Source organism: Cydia amplana, chromosome 17, assembly GCF_948474715.1.
Source record: "Cydia amplana chromosome 17, ilCydAmpl1.1, whole genome shotgun sequence".
Taxonomy (NCBI): Eukaryota; Metazoa; Arthropoda; class Insecta; order Lepidoptera; family Tortricidae; genus Cydia; species Cydia amplana.
This window is the reverse complement of record NC_086085.1, coordinates 5,749,582-5,770,471: the sequence shown is the minus strand read 5'-3', so window position 1 is coordinate 5,770,471 and position 20,890 is coordinate 5,749,582. Positions and strand designations below refer to the sequence as shown.

Here is a 20,890-nt window from a genome sequence, read left to right as displayed (position 1 = left end):
CGGCTAAATATGGATGTCGTAGTATTTGTATGGAGACGGCCGCTATATGACGGCACCGCTATCCTAAGAAACCAGAGCATTAGTAGCGTTTTTGTGAATAACCTCCTCCTTTATGGAAGTCGGTTAATAATTATTTTATTATACTTTTTTTATGACATAGAAGGCAAAAGAGCAGACGAATCGACTGATGGTAAGCGCTTACCGTCGCCCGTGGACACCCGCAACACCAGAAGGGTTGTAAGTGCGTTGCCGGCATTGAAACTTAAGGTAGATTCGTAATCAATCTTAAGGATTTTTTCTAGAAAACACAAATTATTCAAGTCACCTGTTTATACTGAAGAAGCGTCATGGATCGCATGAGATCGCCGACGAGTATAAAATCACCTTTTACTTTAAGATATAACGCTAGTATGTTGTTGAAGTGACTGCATTCCAATCTCAATTCTTTGTCTGAAGTCCATTCGAATAGACGAACCTGTAATAAAACATTTAAGATAAAGATAAGTAAGATTCAAAATTTTTATTCGTGACGATCACAAAACGTGTACGGACATGTCCAGACAACAACAGCAAGAAAAGAAGAAATCAATAAGTTTGCATCAAGAAATACGCACAAGTCAGCATAATATGTAGCTATAAATAAAGCCAGCGATGGTCTTCCGTAGGGCCCATTCGGTGATGCCACGACTAGGGTTTGCAATCCGGATCCGAAATGTATGAAATTATCCGGATCTGGATCCGGATCCGCGGATATTCCCATACATTTCGGATCCGTCGTGCAAACCCTAGCCACGACAGATAATACATAAATTAAAACACTACAAAGATACACAAAAGGAATAATTAAGAAAACAGTGAATACAAAAAATATACAGGAAAAATAATTAAGAAAACAAAACAAAATGGATATTACACATATTTTATGGTTATACATCTTGTCATCTTTCTAATACAGTGAAACCTGGTTAAGTGGGACCTGGATAAGTGAGAAACCTCTATAGCTGGGACTCATGGTGCGGTCCCGACACTTTGGCACTGAATTACCTCTGTTAGTGAGATAAAACGAACCTCTATAACTGGGATTAGCTGTTGTGATTTTACAGTCACATTTACCTCTATAAGTGAGACAGAGACTGTATTTTACCTCTTTTACTGAGACTATATTTATAAGATTACATTTTCCTAATTGTTTTTTTAGAATTGTATAGGAATTGACCTCTGTATCTGAGATAACGTCAATCTATGACCTCTCTAACTTGGACTTTATTGATCAATTTCCGTATTCTTACTAACTCTTAGTCTATGCACAAATTCCGCATTTGATTAATTGTGTCTAAACGACTTCAAGTTTCATTTAGTTACTTTATGTACTTAGTTAAAACTATCGAAACGAAAGCTGAAATCTTGATAAGTAACACGAATAAACAGATTTTCATTTAATACATTTCTAAGACGCAATGAAGTCCGTATCAAATTTAATTGAAAAAATCTATCCTTTGGAGAATCATTCAAAATAAATTCAAAGAAATATTTAAACAGACTTAAAAAATATTTAGGGACAAGGATTATTTTACCATATTTATGTTTAAAGATAATTACAAAATACCTTATGAACCACCTCTATAACTGAAATATATCATCTATTCTCACTTCTATTAATGGGACCCTCTGTAAATGAGACAGACATTTATTTGTACCTGGCTAACTGAGAGCCTGGCTAAGTGAAATACCTCTTTAAGTGAGACAAATCTGCTCGTCCCTTGAAGTCTCACTTATCCAGGTTTCACTGTATATAACAAAACAAAGTAATTTACTTTTTGAAACTACAATAGGATGGGGCCTAGTGTAGAAGGTATGTCAATTTTTAGGGTTCCGTACCCAAAGGGTAAAAAATGAGACCCTATTACTAAGACTTCGCTGTCCGTCCGTCTGTCACCAGGCTGTATCTCATGAACCGCGATAGCTAGACAGTTGAAATTTTTACAAATGATGTACATATCTCTGTTGCCGCTATAACAATAAATACTAAAAATAAAATAAAATAAATATTTAAGGGGGGCTCCCATACAACAAACACGATTTTTTTGCTCTATTTTTTGTTGATGGTGCGGAACCCTCCGTGCGCGAGTCCGACTCGCACTTGGCCGGTTTTCTACTGACAATAGCTTTAAGTCCGCTCCCAGATCAATAAAAATAAAATATCATCTACTCACCGTACTGTTTATAGAAGCTAACAATTTTCCATTGAATTCAACAAGAGAATAACATCCGCCTTTAATGTCTTTCTCGGCTACTTGAACTAGTTTGCCTTCCAACCAATGGAATAACAATATTCTTCCCTGTAATAAAAATAACTTATTCAGCTAATATCGACAGACAGAAAAATAAAGTCATCAAGCATTTTTTATTCATTATTTAAAAGCCCAGTGTGTCCCACTGCTGGGGCCTATTTCTCGAACAGTATTAGACTAATATTATTAGTGTGTTGCCATGGTAACCCATACGATTTGACAGTTCGTGGACTAATAATATTAGTCTAATACCGTTTGAGAAATGGGCCCCTGGGCAAAGGATCTTACCTAACTACTGACACTATATGAGAGCAATAGATTTACGGCGGTATTCATAATCGTCTGCTAAGTTAATCAGTTGATGATCGTCGTTTGACCTTATCTGTCGTTATGCCATAGAGAGGGACAAACGACCACAGAACAAGTAGAATGGCGATGCGAGCAGGGTACGTGTCGCCGCCGGTTATGAGCAAACGCTCGCATGCTAGTACTCGCCCGCGCTGACTGAAAAACGTGAACATTCCTTTTGCGCCACAATAACGTTCAGATTAAGAAGCCAGACATCAAATCTGTCTAAAGGAGGCGTATCCATTCACCAGGCACACAAGTTTTTACTACCGTTGCGCGAGTGTTAGTAAATGTGGAGAGGAACGAGCGGCGACACCGGTTCCGATACTAACTGCGCGCGATAGCCGTTCTAACCTCTTTAATATGTTCTGTGCAAACGACGATCAACAGCCGATTAACTTGGCAGACGTTTATGAACGCCGTAAGTACCTGTTTCGGTTCAGACTCCTCCGGATTTACAATGGCCGTGCCGACGGCGTAATAGTGGTTGCTGTCCTCGCCGAGCTTACACGACACCAGACACGTGGCGTACTCGGTCGAGATCAGCTGGTGCGCGTGTAATACTGCAAATAAACGGGTCTTGTTGACACTGGATTGAACACAGTGGTACCGTGCGTAGAGTTGGAGCAAGCTAACTATGCAGTGACTTCACACACATGGTCTATTTTTCATAATCTTGCAAATACATCTAAGACCTAATTAGAGTAATTGTTGGTTTATGTAATGTAAATTCTATACATTGTTATGTTTTTTGTATAAACTACGAGTATTTATTGTAATAAGACTTTAGTATAAGATCAAAACTAATTGCTATACCCTGTCCGGGTTCATGTTCACATATGTGTAGGTACCTTGTATACTTATAATGTTGTACATGATTGCAATGATTAAATGACAGGGTGTGGAAGTTCCATTAAATGTAAAATTTCTATGAAAATAAGACTTTATTGTAACACTGTCACACTTTGTCACTTCAAAGTCGGTGCAGAGTTACACGGGCTCTACTATAAAGAGGAGGTATTACAGTAAGCGTTCTGGTAAGCCCTGCTTCCAGAAAAAATGTAGTTTAACGAAACAGATCCAGATGTTACGGTTTTTCTGTCTCGGACGAATATTGATTTAGTTGTACAACGGGACTTAATCGCGTATCTAAGTTTTAAGATTACTTAGATACGCGATTAAGTCCCGTTGTACAATTTAAAAAATCGTGAGTTTAAATCAGTGTTATTGATTTAAGTAGTTCATCTCAATGTTAATTTTTTAAACGAGTTGTCGATACCTGGATTTCTTTAATTATAAACTGACCATAGATTATCCCTTACTCACCTGAAAGTGACTACAGAGCCTTATATACATATCATTGGTTAAGTATAACTATTCACTCTTGCTTTAACACATTCAGTGCCGAAAACCCGACTATCGGGTATTTTATGATTTCGTTCCCAGGTCGGACGACCCGATAGTCAAGATCGTGGTAATACAGCTTTATATGACGAAATTGTGGCCTGGTGCGGATGTCTTGTTTGGCTGGGTGGCAATGAATGTGTTAAAGAGACATAGAACACATCTTATTTAAGAGCCCATCAACGTGCACACTAGCGCCACTGCTAAATAATCTTGATTATTTAAATTTAACGAAAGATATTGAAAAAAGGAGGCCGTTACGTACTGTATCTTGTATTAAAGTACCTTTTGATACATCAAACTAGTTTTTATGTTGCTGGATTCGTCGATCTGTGAACTCAAAACAAAAACGGCCGTTTTATCTTTGGACGCATATTACAGTACGTAGCGGCCCCCTTTTTTCAATATCTTTCGTTAAATTGAAATAATCACGATTATTTAGCAGTGGCGCTAGTGTGCACGTTGATGGGCTGTTAAACCTTGTCCTAGGTCCATAGTGGACTCACCTTCGAAGGTGTGCTGGTCGATGATGAGCAGGTTGTGTATCTCGAGGTCGGCGGACTGCGGCGCGTGTTTGGGGGCTTGCACGGTGGCGCCCGAGGTTGCGGCGGCGGCCGTGGACGCGGACGCGCGCGCGGCCGTCGCCGCGCCGCCGGGGACTCCCCACTCGAGCTTGTCCATGCGCATTGTGATTACGCCGAACGTCTACAAGTTAAGAGCCAACAGGAGCTAAGATTTAAATATTTTAGGTAAATATACCCGTCTCGTGCGTAAAACTAGTGCGATAAGGACAAGGCGAAAAATCCTGCGTAAAAATATCAAAAATCGAGGTTTCGTACTCGACTGTTTCCTCCTCCAAAACTTAACCAATCGTAACCAAATTTGGAAATCTAAATGATTATGACTGCGGCGCGTGTTTAGGGGCTTTTGTCCATGCGCATTGTGATTACGCCGAACGTCTACAAGTTAGCTTAACGTTGGGGTTAAAGTTCTTAGGAGACACACAAACAGAGCAAAATTATAACACTTTAAACTCTCGCGTTTTGTACACATATTTAATTACACAAACACCCGTTTGTGAAAGTCTTTCCGTGACCACAGCTGGTGCAACCCAGCTGAAACGTCGGAATGAAAGGTAAAAACAATGAAATTATATCGCGGTAGACCCGTTTGTGTAGTTAAATAAGAGCAAAATTAGCACGCTGAATGTCTAAAAGTATGTGGTCAATATTGGGGTTAAGACTTGGAGCAAGACCGATCGGTATGCGACACGAACACTAAGTGCGTATTTCAATTTTGATAAAACGTGATTAGTGTAGAGGAGATGTCGGCCTGAGACCTCGAAATACATTCAAAATAAATTAAGTTATAAATAAGACCTTTACCGTAAATTGAATTTTTTTTTAATAGTCTATGTGTGTGTCCCACTGCTGGGCAAAGGCCTCCCCTCTCCTTTTCCAATCCTCCCTGTGCTGAGCAAGATCCCGCCAATCCCGCTGAAATGCATCCAAGTCGTCCCGCCATCTCATTCTCGGTCTGCCTCTGCCTCGACTACACGGTATCATCTTGGGTCGTCCCATTCGTTTCTCGTCAAGTTCTTAAATTAGTCCTGTTCTGCTTTCGTCACCCATTCTACATTCGTCGCAATCGTCAGTGGCTTTCAAAGTAGAATGAGTGACGAAAACAGAATAGGACTAATTTAAGAACTTGACGAAAAACGAATGGGACGACCCAAGATGATACCGACTACACTGGGGATGCCAGCTAGTGGCTATTTTGGCCCATCTGTCATCATGCATCCGGCAGACATGTCCAGCCCAGTCCCACTTTAGCCTGGCGGTCTTCACCCCAACATCAATGACTCGGGTTTTGGAGCAAAGCTCTGTGTTCCTAAATTGACTAAATAACCATCAAAAAACCTGTACAAAAATTAATACTATAGCTGGTCAACCAAATCTTGTCAGTAAAAAAAGGCGCGAAATTCAAATTTTCTATGGGACGATATCCCTTCGCGCCTACATTTTTCAAATTTGCCGCCTTTTTCTACTGTCAAGATCTGGTTGACCAAGTATATCAAAATATTTAGTCGAATTTAGTTACCTGTGAAGCTTCTTGATAAGCGATGCGTCGAGGCATCTCGCCGAGGGGTACTGTCCTGATATGTAGTTTCTGAATTTCGTCTATTGTGCCTATGGTTACCGTGCTGTCTGTGGCTAGCGCCAAACTATTGAAAAGATTTAAAGCATTAATCGTTTTAACCACGGAAGGTTATGAAATATGTCGCCTCACAGATGCCATAATAGTATTTTATGCAACCGTTGTTTAAGAGAGGTCAAAAATGGCGAGTGGCGTGAGTAACAATTTGAGGCGAAGCCGAAAATTGTTAATAAAAACGCCACGAGTATTTTTGGACTCAGTTAAACAACGTTGCATACAATACTTTTTCTACGACCAAGCACTTACTTTGAAATAAAATTGTAAATTTAACAAATATTTTTAATTCAAGAAGTAGCAAAAATAGAGGGTACGGGCGGGAAAAGAATGAATGAATGAATGAAATAAAAAAAAACATGTCTATGGTTCACTTATTTGTTAGAGATGACATTTAAAATAAGGTTGGCAACACTGTATTTCATTCAATATTTTTTAAGTGGTCATTACACGTAGTATCGTAAAATCGCCAAAAAGATACTGCGTGTATGCACAAATTCTTTTTTGGGGAATAGACTAAAGACTTGTCTTGACAACTATAAGGTAGGGTTTTAAAGATGTGTGCACGACCCTTTAAATGACAAATAAAAGTACGGGAGTAGAAAAAATACTTAATAAAATGTTTATGAAAATATTTATAGAGTCTGTTCGGGGAGGGAGGAGTTGTGAAATGTATGGGATCCAATACATTCTACGACTCTTCTCTTTCCGCACAGGCTCTATATAAGTATAAGTAGTTAATAATTGTTATCGACTATTTAGCATCATCCTAGTTTGTCAAGTACTAGCATTAGTAAAGTCAATGTAATGTACCGGTACTCATATAACCATAAGTTTAAGTTTACTGCATATTTACTATTGTTCACAGGTACAAGACACTTATATAAGTTGTGGTTACCTATAATCAGATAGGCATCAGTCATAGTTGTTATATAGATCCAAGAGTATAGTAAGGTGTATTATCTGTTGGTAATCCTAAATAAAGAAAAATAAATAAATAAATCAAATTTAAACAATTACTCATGCAAACGTAAAAGGGGACATAAGTCATGTCAGGAAAGCCGTGTCGGAGAAGAGTGAGCGAGGCGACATCTATTGACTTTATTGTGTTTCTTGTTGTGCTGATTTTTAAATATCCTCTTGTAATCGAGTGTCTATACTAGACACAGTCTAAAGAAACAACATAAAAAAACGGGTTGCACTCCGGGAGTGCCGGCAGAAGTGAAAACTCAATGACTAGTGCAAAATGTCTGCAGCACTATGTATAATTGAGGTTAACGCCATCTAGCGTTATTTTGTCGCATTACTGGAAACCCCTAAGCACATCACTGTTAGTACTCAACTTATATTAATACCAGTTAGAGCGAAACTCACTAGATGGCATTTAAATCAATAAAGAAAAACTCAATGACATTACATGTAACAGGTCCGTCTTACAGTCACGTGATCTCACGCGAGTTTAACATTTTTTCCCCACCTCAAAAAGTGCACAGCGCCGCTAAAGAAGTTTTCACTTCAAAAATTAAGCACTGCGTTAATGGTAACGACAAAGCAGAAGGTATGCTTGTTTAGTCCGTTATTTCGTGTAAAGTCAAGTTTATAATGTGAAGTTAGAAAAAAGTTTGATAACAGATATTGTTTTTTAACAAAGTTTTATGAGGATTTTATTTGCAGTAGGCTGTATTATTGCAATGTTTATGCCTTACCCATAGACTAGGAATCCTCTAGACGGAGTTTAGAGCAATTATTTCATGAAACCGATGCTCCCAAAAATACTGGGGTGCGGGGGACGAGGTGAGCGAGTCCCGCGCCGTGATTGGTCCGTTCAAAGACACGGACGTCACACAAAGACACTTTGACTCGAAAATGGAGTAAAACTACCGAATATTTGTGGCAGAGGGGGTAGCGCTACGATGCTCAATCTAGAGGATGTCTTGTCTGTGGCCTTACCTGTCGGGATAAGCAGCCGCGTTCAACGAGCACATGTGAGTGACCTCTTTAAGGTTCACGTTCGAGAAGACTAGCTTATGATTCGAAGAGAAGATGACGGTGGGCCGGTCGGAGCACGCGAATATGTTGGTTGTGGATAACGATCTGTGAATAAATAAAACTGTTACAGAGTGACCTTGTTTTACGGCCGGTTGCACCAAAAGTTTCATATTATTTCTATGCTGCGTGACGTTGATCAATGATCAGTCTGTTAATCGTGGTTGGTGCAACTGGCCCTTAATATGTTAAGACTGTTAGGGCGCGTGTACACGGTGCCGCCTCTGTGTCTCGTGTACATAGCGCGAAGGTGCGGCGGCGGCGCGGAGGCGGCACCGTGTACACGCGCCCTTAAGAAACACATGGAGTGGATGTGCTCATGTTCCTTGAAGGGACGTAGCTCGTAATTTAACTTCAGTAGATCTGAAGTTAAATTACGAATCTAGAGATATCGATTTTAAATACGATTGGACCAAAAATGATGAAATTCAATATGGCGGCCGGCTTTATACAGCTTTTGGTCTCCTGGGTAACGGTTTTTTAAGCATTCGGGAAAAGATCCCTATGGGTCGAAGTGTATCCGCAAGGGCCCCCGAAAACAATAGTCAATAAGATAAGATAAGATGAGCATTCGGGCCACAATGACACTGTAGGTATATAGCACCACATCGTTCTATTTATGTTGTACGTACCGGAAACTCCTAAGTACAGTCGGCTGCGTGCCGAGTGTGACCCGTTTCCGGTTGGTCAGCACGCCAGTCTCCGGGTCCACGGTGAAGTAGAACATGGATCCGTCTCCCAACGCGCAGAGTAAGTAGCACACGCCTTCGAGAGTGCAGATGAGCAGCGAACGCGGAATTATTTCTGTAGAAAAAAGGGTAATTTTAATAAACAGTGTTCATATCATTTACTAATAAACCTTAGGCTCTGTGAGTTGTAGCCGAGTTTAGATCCTCCATTTTGGGAAATTTCCTAATACTTCATCTTCCTCGCGTTGTCCCGGCATTTTTGCCACGGCTCATGGGAGCCTGGGGTCCGCTTGGCAACTAATCCCAGGAATTGGCGTGGGCACTAGTTTTTACGAAAGCGACTGCCATCTGAGTCATCTGACCTTCCAACCCAGAGGGTAAACTAGGCCCGTATTGGGATTAGTCCGGTTTCCTCACGATGTTTTCCTCCACCGAAAAGCGATTGGTAAATATCAAATGATATTTCGTACATAAGTTCTGAAAAACTCATTGGTTCGAACCCGCGACCTCCGGATTGCAAGTCGCACGCTCTTACCGCTAGGCCACCAGCGCTTTTTCCTAATACTTGACCGACAAAAAATATATGAACCATTGAACATGTTAACAAAATTTCACAACAATCAATTGAGACATGGACGGACAGACACACGAAAGCATTTTGCTCAAGCTGGTACGGAGACGCTTTGCTTGCGCTTCTCGCTAGCTCGGTCAACAAATCAAATGCAGTTGGTTTCTTATAGAAATCAACGAGCTATGTATAGATCTATGCATGGTTACCTACGCGTGGTATGGGTTTGGTGTTCTAATATAAAACATTAAGAGGATATAACTAGAGATGCCCCGAATAGTGGTTTTGGCCGAATACCGAATATTCGGCCCCTCTCTCGGACGAATACCGAATATTCGGCATGACAACCAAACATTTTGAGTCACAATTATTATGAAAACTGATCGCCAACAAAGCTCAACGTTAGATGACGTTAGCTAAGATTATATTTTTGTTGAACAGAATTAATGAATAAAGTCAAACAAATCAGACTCATAATAAAAATAAAATGTTTTTAGGGTTCCGTAGCCAAATGGCAAAAAACGGAACCCTTATAGATTCGTCATGTCTGTCTGTCTGTCTGTCTGTCTGTCCGGCTGTCTGTCCGTCTGTCTGTCCGTCCGTATGTCACAGCCACTTTTCTCCGAAACTATAAGAACAATACTGTTGAAACTTGGTAAGTAGATGTATTCTGTGAACCGCATTAAGATTTTCACACAAAAATAGAAAAAAAAACAATTAATTTTTGGGGTTCCCCATACTTCGAACTGAAACTCAAAATTTTTTTTTTCATCAAACCCATACGTGTGGGGTATCTATGGATAGGTCTTCAAAAATGATATTGAGGTTCCTAATATCATTTTTTTCTAAACTGAATAGTTTGCGCGAGAGACACTTCCAAAGTGGTGAAATGTGTGTCCCCCCCCCCCCCTAACTTCTAAAATAAGAGAATGATAAAACTAAAAAAAATATATGATGTACATTAATGTACATGTATGTATGTATACCATGTAAACTTCCACCGAAAATTGGTTTGAACGAGATCTAGTAAGTAGTTTTTTTTTATACGTCATAAATCGCCTAAATACGGAACCCTTCATGGGCGAGTCCGACTCGCACTTGGCCGCTTTTTAACCAACAAATGCTCAAAAAATGGTCTTCGTATTTATCAACTTTCCAAGTACACATTCTAAATATACCTACATAGTTTTTGGTTATTTTATTTATTATACAATTTTTCTTTTTAAGTAGGTGCAACAGATTTTCGGTATTCGGCCGAATGTTGCCTACTATTCGGCCGAATACCGAATAGTTGCCGAATATTCGTGGCATCTCTAGATATAACCAAACGGAGTAGCCATTAACAGTCGTTCCCCTCCGTCGAAAATAAGCGGCCAATGGTCATACACAATGTATGGACTGACGTTTATCTGACATGTATACATTTAACGTGCCCCTTCCCCGCAAAAATCGGCAGACTGTTCTGTACAGAAAATTACAGACAAGGCGTCTCCGTTTGGTTATATCCTCGAAGTATAAAACAAAACGGGTGTCATTCTGAATCTCTAACAACTTTTGTCCTAAAGTCACTTGCCCTATCTGGTTTGTCCTAATGGGCACATGCCCTAAAGATCAATTGTCATAACGATTATTTTCCATAATGTAAGGTTCTGAAAAATGGTTAGGTTTTAGAACTTGCTGCCAAAAAAGTGGGTTAGGTTAGGGTGAGAACTGCGACCCTCGCAAAAAAGAAAATATGCTTAATAACATTAGGATAAGCAATCAATAATTAGGGAAACCAAAATAAGGGTTTTTAGTGTTAGGACAACTGATCATTATGACAAACAATATTAGGGAATGTAAAGATAGGAGAAAAGACTTTAGGGATTCAGATATAGATCGAAACAAAACAACTAACCTCCAGACAGTTTCTCAGTGTGTAGAGGCCTGAGGTCCGGCAGCCGCAGGACCCTGACGGATATATCGGTCCACAGCCCGACGCCAAGTAACGCCGTATCGCCGCCGGGGCCTAGGTCCAGGCAGGCCACTTCTTCGTCCATGCACACCTCCCTAATAAAAACAAACTTAAGTTTAAGGGCTATCATCAATTAAAAATGTTTAATTTCTTCGATTATTAATTTATCGCTCCACAAATTTCTGCCAGAGTGGAACCATAGAAAATAGGCAAAAAAGGCCGACTAGTCGACCTATTATTAATTACAGAAACCAGGACATAAATGAAATAAAAAGGCAATATTAATCAAATTTTACATGCCCATTCTATTCAAATACGTATTTAGGGTACAAAATGTGCTTGTGTTCATATTAAATTCATGTATAGGTAATTACATATGTAGGTGTATAGTCGCAGTCGCAGGGAACATCTTTCAGTTGATATTGAAAGCGCGACGACGCAAGGAGCAAAAAAATTGTTTTAATAATGCATCCGAACTTGAATAAAGCTACTACAGTTGCCATACGAATGTAATCTTTATCGTGAAGTATCGATCATGAACTTGGCCGACTAGCCGATTAGTCGGCTAGTCGGCCAAAACCATAGTCACCACTCACCAATTCATAGCCATCACTAATTGTAATACATATTTCAAAAAGATGCAAGAAGTGAGGACGTGTGACAAGCAGAATGGCCGAATAGTGCGGATTGTGGCAGCGGCGTGAAGGTAGCCTAAGTGGGAGCGAGAGGTCAGATCGCAGTGTCTCACTCTACCCATTGTCACTTGCCGGTATAGTCGGAGTAACGTAAGAATAGATTTTTGACAGTTATGAATTGACCTTTGTACATAGGAGGCTAAGACCCACTGTTTAACTGAAAGCCTTAGTGTAAGGCCTGAGTGGACGCTCGAAGCGGAGCGTTCGGCGGGGCGTGCAGCGTGGCGTCGGGCTCACAAGTGATGTGAGCAGCGTGCACTAAGGCCGCTCCTATACGCACGCCCCGCCCCGCTGCACGCCCAACTCGAGCGTCCACTCAGGCCTTACACTAAGCTTACGTTGCTCCGACCACCGCTGCTGCGAGATGTCGTTCCGAGATGTATAGCGCACTCCCATTCGGCCATTATGCTTGTAACATGTCCTCATTAGGGACATTCCACAAAAAAAAAACATACAAAAAAGTGTCAATATATCGTGGGAAATAGTTCTTTACCTATGGATGACAGGAAAACCTATTAGAAATGTGCAGTCAAACGTGAGTCCGACTTAATGTACGGAACCCTTGTAACGCGAGTCCGACTCGCACTTGGCCAGTTTTTGAAGTGAAAACTTCTTTAGCGGCGCTGTGCACTTTATGAGGTAAGGAAAAAATGGTGAACTCGCGACAGGTCACGTGACCGTAAGACGGACACGTGACCTGATGGAAAAACTGATAATTGAGTTTTCACTTCTGCCGGCACTCCCGGAGTGCAACCCGTTGTTTTTAGGGTTCCGTCCGTCCGTCCGTCCGTCCGTCCGTCTGTCACCAGGCTGTATCTCACGAACCGTGATAGCTAGACAGTTGAAATTTTCACAGATGATGTATTTCTGTTGCCGCTATAACAACAAATACTAAAAACAGAATAATATAAAGATTTAAGTGGGGCTCCCATACAACAAACGTGATTTTTGACCGAAGTTAAGCAACGTCGGGCGGGGTCAGTACTTGGATGGGTGACCGTTTTTTTGCTTGTTTTGCTCTATTTTTTGTTGATGGTGCGGAACCCTCCCTGCGCGAGTCCGACTCGCACTTGGCCGGTTTTTTTTTTAAGTCTCGATTTTAAGCAAATATACTCACGCTAGGGTTGTAAGCGAAGCGTCACCGAGTGCGACGAGGTAGATGCGCGGTCCGGCCGCGCACACGCAGCGCGTCTCGCTGCACGCCACCACGGAGACACCTCGCGACCCGCCCACGGCCCACTGCGCCGCTAGCGTCCAGCCCGACTCTTTGTGTGCGATCAGGGATATGCCTTCATCCGTTACCTGCAACAACCAGGCCCCAATTTCACCACGGTGACAGGTGCGACAATTGTAAAACATCACTGTTGCTGACGTCACAGACATCCATGGGCTACGGTTACCGCTTACCATCGGGTGGGCCGTATTCCTGTTTGCCACCATCATCGTATTATTTAAAAAAAACATTATTATATCGGGAGAAAAACAGATATTTCTCTTGCGAAGTTTCTGACAATTGTCACAAGATTCAAAAGAATTGTCGGTAATTCTTGACAGGAAATGAGTTCTGTGTCGGAATTTCGTGACAATTGTCGTGTTTCTTGTGACAATTGTCAGAAACTTCGCAAGAGAAATATCTGTTTTTCTCCCGTTATAACAATGTTTTTTTAAATAATACAATGATGGTGGCAAACAGGAATACGGCCCGCCCGATGGTAAGCGGTAACCGTAGCCCATGGATGCCTGTGACGTCAGCAACAGTGATGTTTTACAATTGTCGCACCAGTCCCCGTGGTGAAATTGGGCCCAGAAGACTGTGACAACTGCAAAGTTTACTAACCTACCAATTTATAAGTAAAAAGTTCCTGAGGTAGTTGGTTCCTAACTAGAAAATTAACCTTTTCTCAAAAATGGACGGCAAAGTCGACGTTGCCGGTTAAAAAATTGGTCGCGAAGTGCGTAGTTTATGGTCAGTCAAAAAATTAAAAAGTTAAAAACATTGCAGTCTCGATTTCGGAACTGCAATGTTGCACACAAATCCCATTATTTGTCGAGTCCCAAACTTTTTAAAAGTTGAAATGGCCATATCAAATGAAGGCATAGCTCCATTAAACAGCCAAACAGATGATCAATACTTATTATTATAATGTTGATACCGCGACTATTTAGGTGTCTCAAATAGGTTGGCGTATTTTCAGCAGAAAAATACACTTCAATTTTTTTTTAAGGCGGCAAAGCATATCTTTTTAATGGTTTTACTTTTTTCTGTGAAAATTAGAACATTGCTTCTGTAAAATATTTGTATTCTTGCACCATTTTTGAGAAAAGCACTATATATGACTCGGCTGGAAGGCTACTTGCTGGCTTCGGATTCAATTAAACGGACTCCCAAGGTCGTCCGTTTAAAACGATTCCTCAGCCAGCAAGTAGCTACTTCCGAACCTCGACAATAATGTACTATTTAACCGCCAGCAATTTTTGATCGAGCGTGCTCGTGTCGCTACCGACAGTAATTGTACCACGCAGAATAAGGTTGGCATAGTTACGGGAGTTATAAATGTGCTGTAAAAACCAAATCAGATCTTTGTCTTATTTATCAGACTGTGGCGAAATGAGCTGGATATGTAATGTCTTATATATCAGACTCCGGCGGTTAAAGGGTTAATTTGGAACTGACGTGGCTCACTCCGCTATTTCGTCGCGTCGCTACAAGTACCTACAATAACATGCGGCCGACACCAATTTTGGTGTCTAGCCATAGTAGTTGTCGCGCACCGCTGCGGAACGGACGCCTGCTTGGCTTGCGCCACCTAGCGGTCATATTTGTCGTAATAGACGCGTTTTGTTAGACAGTGAATCTAGTGCTATTATTTATTCTGTGACTAAGGGCTCATTTAGACGGTGCGAGAACTCGCATGCGAGTTTCATTACATTGCGTTATTTGATCGGTCGGCTGAATTGATGTAACTTCAATGGTCCGCAATGTATATAAAATCGTATACGAGTTCGCGCGCCGTCTAAATGAGCCCTAAGTTCAGTAGGCATGATATGACTGAAGAGATCACGTGGATTTCAATTATTATCATTGATATCAAATACTGGTATTGCTATTCCAGTTTCGTAATTACTTTTCTTACTGTCAAAAGAATAATTCTTACCTGTATGAGTTGGTTGTGGCATACGTTTCCAGTGTAGAATGTCTGTCTGTCTGACACGAAACCTTTAATTTCCGTCTCCTCCACTTCTTCCCCATTTAGTGTTAATACCCTGCAAATTATTGGATGTTTAGATATAACAAGAAAACAATAATACATTTTATGTAGAGACGCTAGCAAGGTCGCGGCAAAGCAAGGCAAGGAGGTCGCAGGTTCGAGCCCCGGCTCGTACCAATGAGTTTTTCGGAACTTATGTACGAAATATCATTTGATATTTACCAGTCGCTTTTCGGTGAATGAAAACATCGTGAGGAAACCGGACTAATCCCAATACGGGCCTAGTTTACCCTCTGGGTTGGAAGGTCAGATGGCAGTTGCTTTCGTAAAAACTAGTGCCCACGCCAATTACTGGGATTAATTGCCAAGCGGACCCCAGGCTCCCATGAGCCGTGGCAAAATGCCGGGATAACGCGAGGAAGAAGAGATGCAGAGACGCTAGCAAGTTAAGTTTGCAACAACAGCACGGAAACAACGTTGCATTTACATCGTAATTCTGATTTGTATGGTGGTATTGCCCCACTACCCCACTGCAAACTTAATCCCTCGAGTCCCTGCGATCAGCGAGATCCGGTCATCAATGAAAATGAATATTGAATTCTAAATTTATATTCTCAAGGTCGTTTTTTGGCTGACTAATTTTGATCTTTGGGCCTCGAGGGATACGGATTTTACGGCTCGGCCGCGATTGAGCGACTTGCGTCGACGGCAGCGATAACCATAAGTTGGAGCGAGACACAGCTATCGGACCTTTCGTTCCCACCTATGGTTGTCGCTGCCGCCGTCGCAAGTCGCTCAATGTCGTGGCCGAGCCGTAAATGGACAGACCACTACTAAGTTTACGTAATAACTGCACAATTGGGAGATTTCACATACTAATAAACCATTTATAGGGATGATGACACATGTTGAATTTTATAACAAAATTTAGTAAAATAGATAGTAAATGAGCAATCTATCACAATAATGTGGATATTAAAATAAAATACGGAAATGTTACAAAAATACAGGACCTGAACGTTTCAAAATTTAAGTTTTTTTTTTAACTTAACAAAAACGATAGATAAAAATAAGGGTACCATTCGATTCCTTACATTTTATCCAAAAAAATATCGTACAGCAACTATATACATAAACGCATTATTTCACGGACAAAAACGCAATTTTCTTCTTTTTGTCCATTCAGTCCATACTACAAGATGGGATCTCAGGGACCTTGACGTCACGTCACGTTCACTTGTCCTTTTGTTCAGAACGTTTCGCGAGTGAAGTGCGACTGTCAGACTTTGACTATAATTTCTGACTTTTGTATTGCTTTACTGCAATGGGTCCCATATAGACATTTGATCCTAAAAACAAACCCGATCGATTGATAGCATAAATGAAAATTAGTCATGTAGCCTATTACCTGGTCTGTCCTACAAATGCTAGCACCAACGTGTCATGGTATGTAGAATCCTGGGCTAGTGTCAGCGCCCACATGCCCTTAATGCCCGGAAGGTCTATGGAGGCCTGCTCCTGGATGCCGATGCCGTTTCTGATGATGCGCAGCGACCCCATTTTGTAAGCACCTGGAAAGATGGTTGCATGTGACAATGTTTGTATAGATCAAGTAGCATACGTAGCTAAAGATGGCAGCCATGTCCTTGATAATTTTGTATTCAGATTTGGGACTGCAGATTCCGAAATGTTTCTTTAATTTTTTCCACCTGCACTTTGACTTATTTGTCTTTGGGTGTCGTTTTTAGGGTTTTCAAGTTTTTGTAGAAGCGATCTAACTTAGGTTTAGGTACCTACATTATCTTTTTTTGGGGTGTGCAGGCGTCAAGCCAGTATTGCTCCCACCAATCGGACACTCTCACTTTTAAATAAACTGACAAGTTCAAAGCTAGGTAAGTAAATACCTAGTATTTTATGATTCGCCAGGCCCATTTTCTACAGCTTAAGTGATATGTTATGATGTGTCAAGGACAGACACAGATGGAGGAGCATCATCAATAAGAAATTGACCTCCCATCAGGGAAATCAGGGTCCTCAGTAGGCCTAGCACATGATTGGCGCGACAGTATCTCGCGGCGAGATAGACTACCCGTCTTTTTCTATGTTAATAAAAGGGGGCCGGGTAGTCCATCTCGTCGCGAGATACTGTCGCGCCAATCATGTGCTAGCCCGGCAGCAATGAGGAATACGACGCGAGGAGGAGGATTTCATGTTGTCTGCATTTAAAACTGTAAGTGTTCAGGCCCCTAATTCACCATGGTGACAGGTGCGACAATTGTCGACATCACTTTTACTGACGTCACAGGCCTCCATAGGCGGACGGACGGACGGGCGGTGTGCTTGTTTGCCACCAACATTTTATTTTTAATAAAACTCTATTATATCGCCAATAAATAAGTACTTATTTTGAGAAGCTAATGACAATTGTCACAAGAAACACGACAATTGTCCCGAAATTCCGACACAGAACTTATTTTCTGTCAAGAATTACACGAAATTCTTTGAAATCTTGTGACAATTGTCATGAACATCGCAAGAGAAATATCTGTTTTTTTTTTCTCGATATAATAGATTTTTAAATAATACAATGATGGTGGCAAACAGGAATACGGCCCGCCCGATGGTAAGCGGTAACCGTAGCCCATGAATGTCTGTGAAGTCAGCAACAGTGATGTTTTACAATTGCCGCACCTGTCACCGTGGTGAAATAGGGTCCTGGTGCCCGTAAGCTTGTATGTATGTATGTATATACTTTATTGCACATAGAAATAAAAACACGAGAAACATAGTTACAGAGTAAATTAAATACAACAAAGGCGAACATATCCCTGTATGGGATCTCTTCCAGTACTTGTGTGTACTGACCCGAGCACGTGATGAGCTGGTTCTGCCCCTGCCTCTCCAGGTCCACCACGCACATGTCCAGGATGGGCGCGAGGCTGGTGAAGGACTCCATAGTCTGCACGTACTGCGCGGCCTCGTCCCGCGCGGCCGACAGGCGGACCAGCGCCGAGTCGCCGAAACGAGACCCGATAAATACGACGCCATTGTCGAGGTATGTCATGCATTCGGGGATCGGGATTTCGCCTGGGGAAAAGTGAATTGTTTAAATTGATTTAGCGTTGTCATTGTCACGGCTCGCTAAGAGAGATTGGTTGTAGATGTTTGTTGCGGCGCTTGTGGCATTGCAAATTAACCCTTGAAGACCCACAGACGCAATAACTTTAAACTGGTCGATCGTGTTTTTGGCTGGCAAATTTATATCCCTGAGGCCCTCTTGCACCATCCCACTAACCAGGGGTTAAGCGGTTAAACCGTTAACCCAGTGTCAAATTGTACTGGTAACCATGGTAACTCAGGGTTTAACCGGTTAACCTCGGGCAAGTAGAATGGTGCAAATGGCGCTGAGACTCAATGCATTACGCTCAGCCTTGTCGGGATTAGCCTATTTCGAAAGCGATCTTTTCCTTCGCCGAAACGTATGTGAGTGAGTGTGAGTGTGAGTGTGATGTTAATAAGAAATAATGGTATATGTACAAAGCCGAGAATCTTATTGGTAATTCGGCGAGTTGGGAACGTCCGCTAGTACATATCGTCCATCAAAATTGAGTTCGATTGATACGTGTATAACTTTCAGATACGATAGAGTAGTCATAGAATAGTCGCCATTATAATAAAATATTTGTTTAACCTTTTGGACGCCAATGACCGATATATCCGCACTGTAGGTCCAACGCCAAAGACCGATTAATCGGTCACAGACCACAGAGCAATATCGACCTACGTGCATATACATAAAGTTCAACTTCAGTTTTGACACTTCAATGATGTGGCGTCTGAGTGACAGCTTTTGTGTTTGACACGGCGTGGAAAAAGTTAAAACAGTTGATATTTCATTGCATTTCATTTATTTTGTGCAAAAACCAAAGAGTAGGTTACATAAACATTTGGTTATCACAAAAGTACTCACCAAGTAGCTCCACTTTAAGATCCTTGACCGCTTGAGTGCCGTCAATCTTCTCTTGCAGTTCCAACAGTAGCATGAACAGACGACCTGCGATGTCGCCCAATAGATACCGCAGACCGGCCGTGTCCACGCGGCAGTAGCAGTTTATTGGCGTTAACTGTTAACACCAAAATTAAGGTTAACCTTTTGGACGCCAATGACCGATATATCCGCACCGTAGGTTCAACGCCAAAGACCTATTAATCGGTCACAGACCACAGAGCAACATCGACCTACGTGCATATACATAAAGTTCAACTTCAGTTTTGACACTTCAATGACGTGGCGTCTGAGTGACAGCTTTTCTGTTTGACACGGCGTCGAAAAGGTTAAAGGTGGAAATTTGCTTTCTTAAAAAATGAGAGTACCTATAATTACAGATTTTTGTATTAACACATTAAGTGCCGAAAACGCGACTATCAGATATTTTATGATTTCGTTCCCGGGCCGGACGACCCGATAGTCGGGATAGAATAGAATAGTTTTTTATTCGTAAACACAGACAATAGACATACATAGAAATAACATAGTGAAAAATAAAGTGTCACGAATTGGCCCCATCTCAGCATGTTGCTGGCGACTTCCAGCGCTGATCTTCCGATGAAACCATCAAGTGAGAAATAATCACGGAAGGTAACAGACAAAAAAAAGAAACATCAAGTAAAGAAACAAAAAACAAGCCGAAAAATAAAATTACACACAGTTTACACAACTAATACAAAAAAGACATACAACATGACGACATAAGTAAATAGGTACGAGGGGCGTTCAAAATATTCTCGGTATTGATATCTTACAACCTCTTCTAAAATTTCTTTCGTTACTGGCCGCTAAGGTTTATTCATTGACATTAAAAAAAAGTATAATTCGAACCGAGATGTTCTTTTGTTTTTCTGCAATTGCTGAACAAACATGAACATCATGTGGGAATTGACAATGTTAACTAAATTAGAACATCGATGCGTGATAAAATTCTTGACAAAACAGGGTAAAAATCAAAAAACCATAAAAGAGGAAATGGATTGTGTTTACCGTGAGTCTGCTCCTTCTTTATCTACCATTCAAAAGTGGTCAAGCGAGTTTAAACGTGGAAGGGAGAGTGTTGAAGACGACCCTAGACCTGGCCGGCCTGTAGTAGCTACTTCACAAGAAAATATTGATAAAGTGGAAAAACTTATATTGGAAGATGGTCGAGTGAAGGTAAAATCTATAGCACAAGTAACCAATCTCTCTATTGGTACCGTACATGATATTATCCATGACCATCTTAATATGTCAAAAGTAAGTGCAAGATGGGTTCCGCGAATGCTGACTCGGCTTCAAAAAGACATGCGTGTAGCTTGTTGTTCCGATTTTATTGACCTGTGCGGTGAAAATCCTGATGAGGTGCTGCAAAGAATAGTTACTGGAGATGAAACCTGGGTTCATCATTATGACCCAGAGAGTAAACAAGAGTCCATGCAGTGGCA

The 20,890-nt window shown here is 41.2% G+C and overlaps 1 protein-coding gene and 1 long non-coding RNA gene across 2 annotated transcripts in view; both read right to left on the bottom strand.

Moving 5' to 3' along the window:
- LOC134655683 (DNA damage-binding protein 1) overlaps positions 1-20,890 on the bottom strand; it is a 33,100-nt gene that overhangs the window by 6,865 nt on the left and 5,345 nt on the right. The window contains exons 7-19 of the mRNA XM_063511130.1: positions 19,386-19,539; positions 18,281-18,502; positions 16,824-16,986; positions 15,362-15,470; positions 13,324-13,508; positions 11,455-11,606; positions 8,933-9,104; positions 8,205-8,348; positions 6,144-6,267; positions 4,550-4,748; positions 3,069-3,202; positions 2,214-2,339; positions 326-475 (exon numbers count right to left, since the gene is read on the bottom strand). Coding sequence (XP_063367200.1) covers positions 326-475; positions 2,214-2,339; positions 3,069-3,202; positions 4,550-4,748; positions 6,144-6,267; positions 8,205-8,348; positions 8,933-9,104; positions 11,455-11,606; positions 13,324-13,508; positions 15,362-15,470; positions 16,824-16,986; positions 18,281-18,502; positions 19,386-19,539 — 2,034 coding nt within the window. The remainder of the gene's footprint in view (positions 1-325; positions 476-2,213; positions 2,340-3,068; positions 3,203-4,549; positions 4,749-6,143; positions 6,268-8,204; positions 8,349-8,932; positions 9,105-11,454; positions 11,607-13,323; positions 13,509-15,361; positions 15,471-16,823; positions 16,987-18,280; positions 18,503-19,385; positions 19,540-20,890) is intronic.
- On the bottom strand, positions 5,492-5,929 carry LOC134655783 (uncharacterized). Its single transcript, XR_010097464.1, has 2 exons — positions 5,794-5,929; positions 5,492-5,594 (listed from the first exon to the last, which is right to left on the bottom strand). It is a non-coding gene; the product is annotated as an uncharacterized LOC134655783 (long non-coding RNA).